The sequence below is a fragment of the Eriocheir sinensis genome, unplaced genomic scaffold (genome assembly GCF_024679095.1).
Source record: "Eriocheir sinensis breed Jianghai 21 unplaced genomic scaffold, ASM2467909v1 Scaffold236, whole genome shotgun sequence".
In the NCBI taxonomy this organism is placed as follows: Eukaryota; Metazoa; Arthropoda; class Malacostraca; order Decapoda; family Varunidae; genus Eriocheir; species Eriocheir sinensis.
In genome coordinates, this window is record NW_026111539.1 from 78,674 (window position 1) to 94,138 (window position 15,465).

A 15,465-nucleotide genomic window follows, 5' to 3' on the forward strand; every position below is an offset into this window, starting at 1 on the left:
GTAACAGATAGTAGATGAGGCTGATAGAGAGGATGGTAGAGGAGGAAGAAGAGTGTTGGAATGATGATGAACTGAGTATGTAGGTGAGAAACGATTCCTAGTTAGTAGTTACTGAAGAAGTCATTAGAGTAGGGAAAGGAAATGGACAAGATGCTAATAGGAAGAAGATAACGGCCATATTCTTAAAGGTTTCGGCGCCTCAAGACACATATTAGACAAGGCTTTAGTAGGAGTTTTGAGCATTTCCAGGGGTAGTTTTATGAGCCTGGTGGTAGTTTGACATTACTTCTGTACCATAAACCTAAAAGAATTATTTATTAGAGAGCGAATTAACTTCTTTTCGGCCTTTGGTGTTAGTTGACGTGAGGGGCGGAAGCGTTTTACAATATCGCCCTGTGGCTCATAGAGAGGGAATAAGATAGAGGGGGAAGATTAAACATGTGGGAAAGATAAAAACTGATAAAGAAGGGGAAAGGAGGGAAGAATATAATTGTTAGAAGGATTATGAACTGAGTCGGTGAGTGAAGCTAGTTACTGAAGAGGTCACATGAGAACAGAAAGACAATGGGAAAAATAGCGACAAATGGTAGATTAAACTGATAAAGAAGGGGAAAGGAGGGAAGAATAGAAGTGTTTGAAGGATTATGAACTGAGTCGGTGAGTGAAGCTTCGAGTAAGCGGTTCAGACTCTCCAAAGCAGCCACATCCAGGCTTACCAACATCCACAACAGATTTTTTTTTTTTTTTTAAGGATTACGGTTCGGTTGGCATCGGATCCCTGTGTATTGATAACGCCTTTACCTCGAGTACATAATAGCCGATGAAAGTGAGATGAAGTGCAGCCAGTATTAAGATGAGAGGAGTAAGGTGAAAATAAACTCCATCCTTACCTCCTTCCATTTCCCTTCCTTCCATTTCCTGCCTTTCCTTCTTTTCTCTTCCCTTCCTCCTTCCCCTTTCCTTCCTTTGTCTTCCCCTACCCCTTCCCTCCTGCCTTCTTTCCTCTTCCCTTCCTCCTTGCCTTTCCTTCCTTCCTCTTCCCCCTACCCCTTTCCCTTCCCTCCATCCTCCTCCCCCTGTTCTACCTCTTTTTCCTCTTCCCCTCCTCCTTGCCCTTCCCTTCCTTTCTCCTTCTCCCTTCGCAGACTCACATGAGGAAGCCTTGGTACAGCAGCGACAGAGCAGCGTAGCCAACGAGCGTGATGACCACTGACCAGAAGAAGAAGTGAGTGAAGTAACGCGCCTCCAACATCAGCTGCCGGAGGGAAACAGGAAGGGGAGGTGAGAAACAAGACGAGGCTTTATAAGAGTCTACGTTGAAAGATGTTGTAGAGTTAAGGTTATAGAAGATGTTAATATAAGGTCGTAGTCTTAAACATTTCGGCGCCCAGACAGGAACACATATTTGACACTGTTTTCGTTGGAGTTTGGGGCATTTCCAGGGGTAGTTTAATGACCCTAGTGGTAGTCTGACCCTTCCTCTGTACCATGAACCTAAAAATACACTCATAAGAACCCGATTGATCTCGTTTTTGGCCTTTGGAAATAGTTGGTGTCAGGAGCGGGAGCGTCGGAGAATACCAGCCCTATACCGTTACCTTGAAGTTGGTGACGACGACGCAGATGGAGACGAGCGTAGTGCCGAAGAGGAAGAGGTCGGGGGTCTGTCCGTTGGGTAAGCCGCAGGTGTCGTCCGCGCAGGCCAGCATGAGGCCGAAGTACATGACGGAGCAGTGGAACAGACCTGCCGGGGGGGAAGGAAGGCGGGAGGTTGTTCAAAAGTTATATGTATCAGAAGGTTGGGATGTAGTAAGATGATTAGCAGTTGTATTGAGTCGGAAAGGAAAACGGAGATGTGTGAGGTGTCAGCAAGTGAACAGAAAGGGTAATTAGGCAGGAGAGGCCATTCACGAGTGTACAGCGTCGGGGTGATGCGTAGATACCCCGAAATGATGAAAAAAGGAAAAATGAAAGAAGAAAAGTATGGAACTCCTTACTGTAATAAAAGAAATGATAAAAACAGAAAGCATGCTGGTGGAGGTACAACATTCAAGCAAAATAAAGAAGAATCAACAAAGGAGAAAATAATTAAGCCTCAAAATATCCCCATAACACATAACACATAACAGTCAAAAGTAAAAAAAAAAAAACTAAAAAAAAGAAACAAATGCAGGGTAGGAAGAAGGACGGACGGGAAGGAGGGTTGGACGGGAAGAGGGAGGAGGGAGAAGGTATTACGGAGACCCCACACCGAAAAATGCAAAGTAGGGTGAACAGAGGGGAGTGAGTCAGGGACGTGAGGAAGGAAAAAGGGAAGAAAAAGGAATTAAGGGAGAGGAACGGGAAGGAGGAAAAGACGGGAAAAGGGAGAAGGGAGAAATTGATAAGACAGACACCATACCACAAAATGCAAAGTAGGGTGAACAGGGGGGAGGGAGGGAGGGACGTGAAGAAGGAAAGAGGGAAGAAAAAGGGATTAAGGAAGAAAAACGGGAAGGAGGAAAAGACGGGAAGAGGGAGAAGGGAGAAATTAAGAAGACAGACACCATACCAAAAAGTGCAAAATGAAAGTACAGGAAGGAAGAAATGATTGGAAGAAGGAGAAGAAATCAAGAAAGAAGGGAGGACGGGAGGAAGGGAAGGGAAGGAAAAAGGAAGGAGAAGGAAAGGAGACACTAACCAAAACATACAGGAAGGATAAGGGACAAAAGGGAAGGAAGGGAATGAAGGAAAAAGGACAAGAAAGAGGGATGGAGGGAAGAAAGAGGGAGAAAAAAAAAGAATTAAGGATCACTACCATACCAAAAAAGGTCCACTTGAGAAACTGCAGCGGCGAGAGAGCGGCGTTCATCGCGTTGTTCTTGTACAGGTGAGGCCGCTCCATTAACAGGTGGGCAGGCAGGTTTTGGTCGAAGATGCCGTAGATGATGATGGGCAGGGAGGTGAAGGTGATATTGTACATGGTGAGGGCCAGGCTGTCGTACACACTCTGGAGGGGATGACGAAGGGGAAGAAGGGGAATAGAGGAGAGGCGCAGAGGTGAGGACATGGGGGTAATAAGGGGTGAGGACATGGCTGAAGGGTGGACACGAATGGAGAACAAAGAAGCTGTGTTGGGGATATTTTACTCCTGCTGATTCTAATGGCGTGCTCCCATGCATCTATAGGTCCATAATTTAAGGTAATGCTACATGCTTCAGGGACCGTCATGCAAAACTAAGGACGTAGATGATACAGTACAGAGATGCAGCACAAACTATTACTAAAACTATGAAGGAAGGAGAACTGATAAATGAATAGGATTAAAAAAAAATGTAGGAGAAAAGAGATATGAAGAATAAATAGTAAAACTTATGTCGTTCAGTCAGTTAGTCAGTCAGTTACAGCACACACACACACACACACACACACACACACACACACACACACACACACATACACATACACAGTCTCTCTCTCTCTCTCTCTCTCTCTCTCACACACACACACCCTCCCTCACACCTTCCCCCCCACACACACACACACCCACCCCCCCACCCCCACACACCCACCCCCCCCCCCACCACACACATACACCTCCCCCACCCTCACTCCCCCACCCCCACCCTCCCCACCCACACACATACACCTCCCCACCCCTCACACCCCCACCCACAAACCTGGGTTGAGAAGGCGTTCCAGATGGCGAAGAAGAGCTGCGGCGTGATGAAGGTGACGTTCTTGTAGAAGGAGTACTGCACCAGTGTGGACACCCGCACGTAGTACCAGTGGCCGTGCACCAGCAGGACGCGCTTCAGGAAACGAAAGCGGGCGAAGGCGAAGTCCGCGCACCGCACCGCCTGCCGCCCCTCCTTGCCCATCACGCCTGTTAAGGGAAGACACGAGAGCCCGTATACATAAGCGTCTCGGCACCTCATTTCGCCTCTTTGAAAAGCCTCTCGTAAAAGTTGCTGGGGTTTTCATGGACTGTCAGTGGTCATCACGCTCGTTGGCTACGCTGCTCTGTCGCTGCTTTACCAAGGCTTCCTCATGTGAGTTTGCGAAGGGGGAAGGAGGAAGGAAGGGAAGGGCAAGGAGGAGGGGAAGAGGAAAAAGAGGTAGAACAGGGGGAGGAGGATGGAGGAAAGGGAAAGGGGTAGGGGGAAGAGGAAGGACTGTTTAGTGATCCTAGTGATAGTTTTACACGGCCTCTGCATATGAAGGTTGTTAACATCACCCTTATTAATGCCCTTCGTCCGTTAATAGTTTCAATCAGGTCTACAAGTATCTTTCGCCTTTCTAGATAATGCAGATTCAAATGTTTCAGTGTCTCCTTGTACGGGAAATCTCTTAACCCATGCGTGATCTTCTTTCATCTTCTCGGTCAAGCTGGCACAGACTCTAGCATGCTGATGTCCTTTTTTTAATAAGATGACTAGGACGAAATGTCATATTCTAGACTAGGTGACACTGCACCTACACCTTTCCTGCTGCACTGCAAACAATACTCAGAAGTTAGAAAGGCACACACACATTTGTACATCAGCCATACAAAGAAGACGTAGACGAACACCTAGCTGACATATTATTACTGAAAAATAGCAATAAAGGAAGTGAGAAAATAGAAGAAAGGAAAAATTACTTAAAAAAACTTTGGAAGGAAGGACAAAGAATTCAGAAAGCTAAAACACAAGTGCAAAACCAGTGAAAAAAAAACTAGATGTCAAGTGAATATTGAAAAAGAAAATAAGAGTTAAGCACGAGAACATTGACATTGAGTGAAAAGAAAATCCGGGAGCCATTGCAAAGGCATATCCCGGGACTACATCTGATCTGATCTGACTTATTATCATTCTTTTTATAGTGAAGGGGAGAAACAGGAGGAAAAGAAAGAGGAGACTGACCCAGGCCGACGTGCGCTTCCTGGATCATAGAGACGTCGTTGGCTCCGTCCCCGATGGCGGCACACACGGGTCTCTCCTTGCTCTTCTTCACCAGCCGCACCGTCTGTATGGAGAAGCGAAGGTAAGAAAAGGTGAACTAAAAGGTGGAGCCAAAACACTAAGGGCCATATTTTTATACATTTCGGCGCCCAAACACGCATATTTGTCAAAGCTTTCGCAGGAGTTGTGGGCATTTCCAGAGGTATTTTTTCATGACCCCTCTGGTAGTGTGACCCTTCTTCTGTACCGTGAACCTAAGAAATCACTTATTAGAACCCGACTGACCTCCTTTTCGGTGAGGGGTGAGAGCGTCTGGCAACACCGGCCTAAACTTTTACCACTCTAATCAATTCTATCTCCACTTTCCACCTTCTCTAGATTTTGCATATTTTCCTAATCAATCAAGGCGACCGGTGTATTTTCGACAGGCCAGTTGAACGACAAGCAAAGGAATACGGAGACACGGATCCTTGGCCATCACGGCTCTGGGATTCTTCAATAACAAAAGAATAGTAACCAAGGAAGAAGACCCACCTCTGCCTTCTGCTTGGGCGACATCCTGCAGCAGGTGACGGCGATGCAGCGGCGACACACAGCGTAGAACTCGTCCTTGAGGCGGTCGAGGAGCAGCTGCAGCGAGGCGCCGTCCACCACCAGCCCGTAGTTCCCCTCCACCTCGGACTCCTGCCTGACGAGGGGGAGGTTGAGCCCAAAGTCACCCAGGGTTATTAGAGGTCACATATTTATATCATGGTGCTTTAAGTGTCTCCGGCGCAGCATAATGACCACCAGACAAAGTTTTGGATTCTAGTCAGAAACAAAAATATAAAATGAAGTTGAATTGATAGCAATCTTTTTAAACTAGTGAAAGTCTTTGTACATCTTTACACCTTTGTTCTAAGCGACTCAGGGTAGATATATTTATCGTCCAGCAGATGTGATGGCATTACCCGCTGAGGAGCTAATCACCAATTACTGAGACAGTGGTACTTTTCGCGCGATCTGCACGGCGCCGTGACTCACGTGCACTGCTGCAGCCTGGCGGCGGCGTGCTCGGGGTCCTGCAGGCCGGTGAGGGTCAGCACGGTCATGAACTTCTTGAAGTGGCCGCACGAGTAGGCGATGTTGACCGCCGTCTCCACCTTGTCGCCCGTCAGCACCCACACCTGCGGGGGAGGCACCGTGAGGCTTTGACGCGGCTCTGTGGCTCCCGTTCCCAGTGCATTGCAGTGCATTGCCACCACCCAAAGACTCAGAAACGTAATGTCTGTTCAAACGCCTTTTCTCTTCTCTCCCCCGCGCCCTTTGTCCCCCCCTACCCCTGTGCCCTATGACCCCCTTGCCCACCTTGATGCCGGCCACCCGCAGGGCCTCCAGCGTCTCCTGCACACCCTCCTGCAGCAGGTCCTCCACGCCGGTGGCGCCCAGCAGGGTTAGCTTCGCCTCCATCAGGTCCGTCACCTTCCTCACCGCCGCCTCGCGCTCCTCCAGATCCTGCACAGGGAACACCGGCCGTCAGGGGCATGCGAGGGGCTCGCCTGATGCTGTGCCTATTTGTGACCGCAACTCTTAGCAGAGACATGTGTATTGTTGATGGCAAACATCTATCCATCTACCGATCAATCTATCTATCTATCTATTTATTTATCTATTTATTTACATATTTATTTGTCTATCTATTTATCTCTCTATCTATCTATTTATCTATCCAACTCGTCCACACACACACACACACACACACTCACCGAGCGGGCCAGGGACAGCTGCCCCGCGAACTCCTTGTACTGCTTGTCGCTGAGCTCCCGCCGCCCCACCGCCAACGTGCGAAGACCCAGCTGTGAGAGGCGGAGGAGGGGTTAGAGGGGACGAGTGTATGTTTTTTTTATTTGCAGTAAAGGGAGCAGCTCAAGGGCAAAATAATTACTGAGGAAAAAGTCCACATCACTGCCCTATATATATATATATATATATATATATATATATATATATATATATATATATATATATATATATATATATATATATATATATATATATATATATATATATATAAAGAGTATAGATGAGTGGCCAAAAGAGGTCAATTTCATGTGGAGAGATGTCTCGATACTCTCCTCTTGAAAGAGGTCAAGTCGTAGGCAGGAGAAAATACAGACGGAGGAAGATTGTTCCAGAGCTTATGTATGTATATATGTACGTAACTACGTATGTATGTATGTATAATAACTGATGCTCTCTCTCTCTCTCTCTCTCTCTCTCTCTCTCTCACACCATGGCGTAGTCGTCGATGTGGGCCGCCGTGGCGTCGTGGCTCCGCTGCTCGTCCTCGCTCGCCACGTGGCAGCGCCTCAGCACGCTGCTCTCAGCGCCCTTGGTCAGCAGCCACAGCCGCCCCGACCACTCCTCGCGCACCACCACCGACATACACTTGCGGTCTGCGACGGGACGGCGGGGCTTAGGAGGGGTGAGTGGGTGGGGGGGGGTCGAGGGCAATAGGGAGAGAAGGACGGAACAGGAAGAGAAGATGCACACGGAGGACGCGGCGCTGCGGGGGGGCGGGAGGGGGGGGGGGGGGAGTAGGAAGTGCCATGATTTTGTTATTTTGTACCATTTTTTAGTTCGATAAGAAAAACAAAATGACCAAAACAAGCCAAGGAGAGACCAATGAATGAATGGAGGAAGGAAGGCAGTTAGGATGAAAGGAAGGAAGGAAGTATGAAAGGAAGGAAGGAAGGAAGGAAGGAAGGAAGAAGGCAAAACGACTAGTAGATGGCAGGGAGAGAGGATGAGAAGTAATGGAATGTAAGGAAAGAAGAAAGAAAGGAAGGAGGGGAGAAAGGGAAGTCTAGCGCCCTAAGACATTCTTCGGCGCCTTATGCACACTTACCCGAGTCGAAGTCAAGAACCTGCAGACGTGTGTACCGCCTAGTCTGGCCCCGCACCCTGAGTTCGAGTGTGTCCCTCTTCTGGCCCACGAACACCACGCCGAAGCTGAGGATACATAGAAATACATAGGAATACATAGGAAGAACAGACACCAGAAGACGTGGCGGTCTATGGCGAGGGTGTCTGTCTACTACCGCTACTCTAGTAATCTACGTGTGTTAGGACAGGATAGAATAGATGAAGGCTCCTCCCCACCCACCTCTCCCTCCGGCAACGTGACGGAAGGAAATAGTTAGAAGAGAACACCATGTGCTTTTAAGAAACTAGCAAGGAAAAGACGAATGGTTCTAAGTAAAGATTGAGGACCCATTTGCAAGCCTTCTGACAGTCCCGAGAGAAGAGCTGTGTGCCTCCTGCTATTTGGTGTTTCGAAGTGGTGACCTAAAATGAAACCGTCTACCTTGAAAAACCTTCGTCCATTTCAAGAGGAGGGAATCAAGGGTATCAAGAGGGAAGTATCAAGACATGCCGATCTGGCCTCTCTCCTGGCTACTCATTCGTATTTTCTTTGATGGATGTGGCTTAAAACGGCTTTTGTTTTACGTCTTTCTCTTTTTCCCTTGAGCTGCTTCCTTTACTGTAAAAAAAAATTATAGCAATACACCGTCAACACTTCTCCATCCAAGATTGACCTCTCTTTTTGCCGCTTATTTATATTTACTTTTATAGGGGCAGTGCTTAGCGGGCTTTTTTTTCTTTTTTGCTTTTCATTATCTTTTTTGCCCTTTAGCTGCTTCCTCTACTGTAAAAAAAAAAGTCATACACCGTCACCTATTAATCATCATCATCATCATCATCAAGTCAAATCAAAGTCAAATCAAGTCAAGTAAAAAATTATAATGCTCACCCCGCGCACGCCTCCACCAGCGCCTTCTCGTCCGGACTGGAGGCCTGGTAGCGGTCTGAGAGGTCCGCCATCTGCACATCGCCGGAGTCCATCACCAGCGGGGGGCTCCTAGCCTTGCCCTTCGCGGTGACTTGCACGGTGTGGCAGAGCGCTAGCGTCACCAGAAAGTCCTCCAACGATGTCTGTGTGGCGGGAGAAGAGAGTGGAAAGGAGGTTTATGGAGACTCCACCATTGCTCTTCACGTCTATTCACTTCCATAGGTAACCACGCATACCCACACAGTCTTAGGCCGATAGTGCCAGGTAAATGAAAATACGGGCCTAGAATTCCCGCCTAATCTCCTTTGTGGACTTTAAAAATACTTGTTGTGGGAGCCTAAAAGCTTCTGAGAATGCGGACCTAAAATTTTGTAACCTAAGAAAACGACGTCCTCCTTTGGCTGGGTTCACACATTGCTGATTTCGCGACCCGTTCGGTCCCGACCTTGGAAATTTTGAGAACGGGATCAATCGCGGCCGACAACACCCCCGTCTACTGCCGTCTCTGGCCTGAACGTGTCCCCACGGCGCCGGACCCCCGGCTCACCCCGACTGAAGTCGATGTCAGGCGGGGGTCCGCCGCCGGCTCTGTTGCACGAAGTCCCGCATGACTGGGCCAAGCGGCGGTAGGACCCAGGCGGGACCCTGGCGGAACCTCGGCAGGACATCACTTGCGGACTGCTGGCGATGCGACGCTGCCACACCGGGCGAATAATTTTTACGCCTAATACATGCCGTTTTCATCCCGCCTTGCGCCGCCAGACGCCGCCAAATGGAGGCTCACCTTTTCTTGGGGGCGTCTGACCCCGCCTGACGGCGTTGTTACCCCGTTCTATGCCGGTTTCTGACAACCGTCCCGACCGGTCCCGACTGGCCCCAAAAAAGTTTAACATGCTAAAAATACACCGGCCCGCTTTCCGCATGCCGCTACTCGGCGGTGACTCCATGCACGCTCCCGCCAACGTTTACCGCCGACCATGGCCACGATAACACGTTTTGTGCCGTTTACACTGATCGGGACCGAACGGAACGCTAAATCGGCTATGCGTGAGCCCAACTTTTCTGGCGTCTTCACGAACGCACTCACCGGCCAGGCAGAGAGCGGGAGGATCCTGTTGCTGTTCTTCTCGTCCATCAGCTGCAGCTCCCCGTCGGTGCTCACGTACTTCACGCCGTCCACGGAACACTGGCGGAAGTACATCGTGTTTTCCGTCAGCGTGCCCGTCTTGTCCGTGAAGAGATACTGGACCTGTGAAGTAGGAAGGTGATGAGTGAGAGAGTATAGAAGAGATTTGCGGTGTGTATAGGATGAGTAGAAGGACAATGTAAGTAGTGGGGGAGGAGAAGGAAGGGAGAAAGAAATGCCTTTGGATATAGTGAGCAAATGACAGGAAACACAACAGGAGAGTGACAGAAAATATGGGACTTCCTTTGTATGTAGGAAGAACAGGATGATGATGATGATGGAAGCAAGTAGTAGTAAGAGGAAGAAGAGGAGGAGAAGAAGATTAAAGATTGAGAGGAAAATAAACTGGGAGATGATAACAACTTAGATATTACTTGTGTGTGTGTGTGTGTGTGTGTGTGTGTGTGTGTGTGTGTGTGTGTGTGTGTGTGTGTGTGTTTAATATGGTTGATAACGTTTGTGTGTTACTTAATCAATCTCTCTCTCTCTCTCTCTCTCTCTCTCTCTCTCTCTCTCACACCTGCCTCACCTGGCCCAGCTCTTCGTTAAGGTCGGAGGTGTTACACTTGCACCGCTCGTTCCCTTCGCCGCCCCTCAGCTCGTCGTCCCACTCCAGGAACATCGCCCCCAGGAACTTCTGCATCTCTGGAGGGATGGAACGATAAAGAATAGAACATATACACGTAAAGGTAAAGGTACAGAACAGACGGAAAAAAAGCAGAAGACGGAAGAGAGCACTATATCAACGGTTCTCAAACTTTTTACTACCTCACGTTCTCTAGCAATGGGTCCTTCCCTCAACGTCTCCTTACATATTCGTCATCTTCGTAAATAAACCGCCAAAGTCATTATTTTTTACTTTTCAGGAAATCAGAAAAGAACTGTCATTATCTCATTTGGCTAAAGAGTTAGGCAGAAATGAAAAGGCTAATTCTAGAACACTCAAACCCTGAATGACGAAGGCAATTATACAGAAATGGGTGTCACATGATGAAAATTTAATGTAGACAAAAACCTGGAAATTGCTGAAAAATGACTTAGGCAATTATTATATGAGGGTGACGATATATAAATAAAATTCCCTCACCGATTCATGAAACAATGGCAAGCCTATTGAGAACTAAAGCTAATAAAGGCGATAATTTTGCATTTTCATAAACTTCTCAATATTATCCTATGCTCTTGTTTAGATAACGACTATTCCGACTACAGAAATTCCAACTTTTCCCTTAGGGCTCCTCCATCACTAGAAATTTCGAACGCCCCCCAGTTTCAGAACCACTAAACTAAACTCTATGTCAAGGAGCCTGACGCAGATAAATGAGCCAATAATGTACATCTACGATAGAAGAAGTTAAGAACAGGCCATTGAGCGCGCGAGATCACCACCAAAGCAATGTTGCCAAGTCCGCGAGTCTCCCCCTACAAGATTTTCCGCGGCAGGTTCCGTGACACCGACAGTATTACTTACCCAGCGTGACGTAGAGGGAGATGGGGATGACGTAGTTGTAGATGACGAGGAAGGAGAACGTGTCCTGCACCACGCCCCGCGCCGTCACCGTCGCGTTGGGATTTTTGCCCAGGTACCACATATCGTCTGGCGGTGGTGGTGGTGGTGGTGTGTTAGTGTTTATTATTAGTGGGGTGATTATTTTTCATTTATTTTTTACACTAAAAGAAACAGGTCAAGGGCAAAACCAAAGCAATAAAAAGCCTACTCAGTGCTGTTCCTGGATAAGCATTAAGAAGGAGGACAGAAGGGAGGTCAATTTCTGAATTTTTTGTAATTCATTTACTTATATGTTTATTTAATGAGAGTGAGGATAATAGTGATAATAATAATAACGGTGATAATAACTAAGTCCCTCCCCCTCCCGCCCCTCTCCCCGCTGTATTCACCTAAGAAGGGGTCGTCGTACACCAGGTACCTGACGAGGGTGCTGCAGGTGATCTCCAGCACCAGCACCACCAGGTAGAACAGGAGGAAGTAGTTCATGGTCCTGCAGGTGGTGGTGGTAGTGTGGTGGTGGTGGTGGTGGTGTTGATGGTGGTGATGGTGGTGGTGTGGTGGTGGTGGTGGTGGTGGTGGTGGTGGTGTGGTGATGGTGATGGTATGGTGAGGAAAGAACATAAACAAACAATACATGAGCAAAATGATTAATAATAAATATAAAATAATAAAATATAATAAAAAACTAGAATCAACAAATGGTTTAATAGCTCATAAGAAAATAATATCGCTACATACGAGTGTTTTGTAGTGTAGTATCATAAGAAATTAGTGAAATGTCTAAGAAAACATTTTGACGATGAAGCGAAAATGAAAGGGCGCACGAATTTTTTTTCCTTTAGTGGATGTTTCTTACACACACAAAAAAAAGTAAATCAATCAATCAGTAAGTGAATAAATAAATAAATAAAGGAAGAAAGAAAGAAAATAATAAATGCACACACATATTTACATACTTTTCAACCGTGGAGAATTTAGCGCTGGTCATCTTGAGGTTGAGAGCCATTTTCGTGTCCTTCCCTGTGTACACGGCCAAACCTGCTCGGGGGAAGATAATTGGCAGGTGAGTCGTGGCCGCAGGTGTCAGCTAGGTAAGTTGTATATTTAGCTTTAATTTTTTTCTTCTTTTTAGTAATTATCGTGTTTGTTATTAATTTATTTGTCAGTAGATTTGTATATTAAGGTCTAATGCTTCACTTATTGTTATTATCTATTTCGTCTTATTTTTATGTATTGTTTACATATTGTGACTGGTCGGGTATATTTATTGGATTGTATATTTTCAGTCATTTTTACTGTTTTTTTTATTTTCCTATTTTATTATGTTTGTGATTAGCATTTACGGTACGTCTATACAATTATGGTAACAAAAATCTAAGTATGGACAGTGGAAAGATGTGTGAGGGAGGGAGAGAGGAAGGAGGTGGATGAATGTGTGTATAGTTGGTGTTTGGGAGAAAAGGAAGGAAGAAGAAAGGAAAGAAGAAAGGAAGGAAGGAAGGAAGGAAGGAAGGAAGGGAGGAAGGAAGGAAGGAAGGAAGGAAGGAAGGAAGAAAGAAAAGAAGGGAGGAAGGAAAGGAAGGAAGTTAGGAAGGAAGATAGGATAGAAAGAATGAATGGAGAAGGGAAGGAGAAAAGGAGAAAAAGAAGGAAGGAAGGAAGGAAGGAAAGAAGGGAAGGTAGGAAGGAAGATAGGATAGAAAGAATGAAGGGAGAAGGGAAGGAGAAAAGGAGAAAAAGAAGGAAGAAAGGAAGGAAGGGAGGAAGAAAGAAAGCAAGCAAGCAAGAAAGAAAGAAAGAAACAAACAAACAAACAAAAAAGAAAGAATGAAAGTAAAGAAAGATAGAAAGAAATGAATGAATTAATGAAGGAAGGAAGGAATGAAGGAAGGAAGGACAAATAAGCATGGAGAAGTAGGTGATTATAAGGTCAAGGATGAGCGGAAAGTACACAAATTTGACAGAATGATAAATTGCAAAATGGAAACGGAATATCTAACTATCTATCTATCCATCTCTCTCTCTCTCTCTCTCTCTCTCTCTCTCTCTCTCTCTCTCTCTCTCTCTCTCTCTCTCTCTCTCGTCCCCTCACCGTAGACCCAGGGCGTGTTCCTGAGCCTGGCGCCCCGCAGCAGCAAGTTGTCGGTGGCCAGCGATGTCGTGTCCGGTCGCTCGTTGCCGCGGTACACGTCCAGCCGACCCTTGAAGTCGTAGAGGTTGGCGTGCGGGAGCTGGAGGGGGAGGGGAAAGGGAGGGGGAGGGAGAGGGGGAGAAGGGGTGTTACTGTGTGCATGGAAAACTATAACAAATTAAACACATCACTCCCCCAGCACGCCAAGGGTATACTTATAAGGTGCCAGATGAGTAATTCCTACATCAGAACAATTAACAAACCAGTACCATACAACAGCACACTCCCACTGACTTTCCTCCCCCCCCCCCCTCCCCCATGCTGTTCCTTCGCCATTAATTAACCAACCCATGCACTTCCTCTTCATGCTGCACCCTTGATAAAGACAAATTGACAAACACGCCCTAATTATACTTTCCCTGAGGTGTCATCCCCCCCCCCCCTCCCCAACACTCACCTGGCACTCCACCACGGCCCTCATGTCGCTCAGGTCCTCAGGTGTCTGCAGGTGTTGCGTCTCGCCGGGACACACGAACGTCTGCACCGGGTGAGAGAAATAAAACAGAGGTACTAAAGGTAAAAAACAGAAGAAAGGAAACAGAAGAAACAGGAGAATGAAAGTAGAATAAAGCATCAATGACTCTAAAAGGAGGAAAGCAGAGTGAATGATAAAGAAAGAAGAAAGAAAACAAAAAGAAGAGAAGGAAGAAAACAGAACACAGCATCGTTAATCAAAAAGGAAGAAAACATAGGAAAAGATCAGCAACTAGACCTGTTGAACTATTAGCTTGATTCAGACCTAACGCAAAGAAAACATAGACCAACAACTTGGCAAAACAGAAGGAAAAATCTCACTCACAAATTCTATCTGCACGTATTTGGTGGAAGCTGGGAAGGTGGTCTTTTTAATGGGGCGGAGCTTAAGGTCATATTCTTAAACCTTCCGGCGCCAAAGCACATACATTTAACGAGGCTTTCGTGGGATTTGCGGGCATTTCCAGGGGTACTTTTGTGACCCTGGTGGTAGTCTGACCCTTCCTCTGTACCATGAACGTAAAGAAACACCCATGGAGACGCGTTTGACCTCTTATTTTGCCTTTAGATATGATGGATGCAAGAGAAGGGAGCGTCTAACAATACTGACCTTAGTGACGAGGGTAAAGTGAAGGCCTCCATCCTAGTGTCTCACCTTCAGGTTGGTCTCGCCGTCCAGGTTGGCCGTGGTCACCTCGCACTTCGCCTCGGGGTTGGAGGACAGCAGCAGCAGCAGGTCACATGGGAAGCCCTCCTCGTCCTCCACCTTGACCACGTCCCCCACCACGATGTCCTGATTCCTCACCTCCTGATGGCGGGGAGAGAGAGTGAGATGGTGTGAGGTTGGAGGAGAGGTGAAAGGCAGCGTTGCCAAATTGTCGTACTCTGAGCATTGCATTTATCATTTTAGGCTCCAAGACCGTCGTAATCACATAAACAATGATAGAAAATTAAAGTTATCGTTGAAACTATTAAAGAGTGATGGTTTTCGCTCTTTTTTGCTTGAGTTATCGGTCAGAAACTAGGAAAATGCAATGCGCTGCGTACGATAATTTGGCAACGATGGTGGAAGGGTGAAAAAGAGGTGCGAGAGAAAGGGGTGAAGGAAGAGAGAAATGGAGGGGTGAAGGAGCAAAAAAAATAGGTAGAGTGAAAACGAAATAGAAAAGAGAAATTGCAAAGAGAATGAAGACATCTATCCACGTGTTCCTGGGCTTCATAAACGGAGAAAAAGGAATGTGCCACTTTTATTTATCTAAGAATTCCACTGAGGTGAGGTGAGGTGAGGGAAGGGGGAATATGAGTGAGGTAACGGCTAACTGTGATTGTGTGAGCGATAACAATGATAGT

General features: G+C 46.8%; 1 protein-coding gene across 6 annotated transcripts in view; it reads right to left on the reverse strand.

The window, feature by feature from the left end:
• The window catches only part of LOC126991067 (phospholipid-transporting ATPase IF-like), a 40,070-nt gene that overhangs the window by 3,102 nt on the left and 21,503 nt on the right, over positions 1–15,465 (reverse strand). For 5 of the 6 annotated variants that reach the window (XM_050849765.1, XM_050849761.1, XM_050849763.1 and 2 more), the window contains exons 6-25: positions 14,771–14,923; positions 14,039–14,119; positions 13,543–13,681; positions 12,407–12,488; positions 11,840–11,940; positions 11,412–11,537; positions 10,470–10,585; positions 9,842–10,003; positions 8,716–8,897; positions 7,810–7,913; positions 7,194–7,357; positions 6,668–6,757; positions 6,270–6,416; positions 5,946–6,088; positions 5,457–5,610; positions 4,884–4,986; positions 3,660–3,865; positions 2,803–2,989; positions 1,599–1,744; positions 1,152–1,255 (exon numbers count right to left, since the gene is read on the reverse strand). In XM_050849765.1, coding sequence (XP_050705722.1) covers positions 1,152–1,255; positions 1,599–1,744; positions 2,803–2,989; positions 3,660–3,865; positions 4,884–4,986; positions 5,457–5,610; positions 5,946–6,088; positions 6,270–6,416; positions 6,668–6,757; positions 7,194–7,357; positions 7,810–7,913; positions 8,716–8,897; positions 9,842–10,003; positions 10,470–10,585; positions 11,412–11,537; positions 11,840–11,940; positions 12,407–12,488; positions 13,543–13,681; positions 14,039–14,119; positions 14,771–14,923 — 2,690 coding nt within the window. The remainder of the gene's footprint in view (positions 1–1,151; positions 1,256–1,598; positions 1,745–2,802; positions 2,990–3,659; positions 3,866–4,883; positions 4,987–5,456; positions 5,611–5,945; positions 6,089–6,269; positions 6,417–6,667; positions 6,758–7,193; positions 7,358–7,809; positions 7,914–8,715; positions 8,898–9,841; positions 10,004–10,469; positions 10,586–11,411; positions 11,538–11,839; positions 11,941–12,406; positions 12,489–13,542; positions 13,682–14,038; positions 14,120–14,770; positions 14,924–15,465) is intronic. The other variant, XR_007745083.1, reaches the window with a different exon arrangement.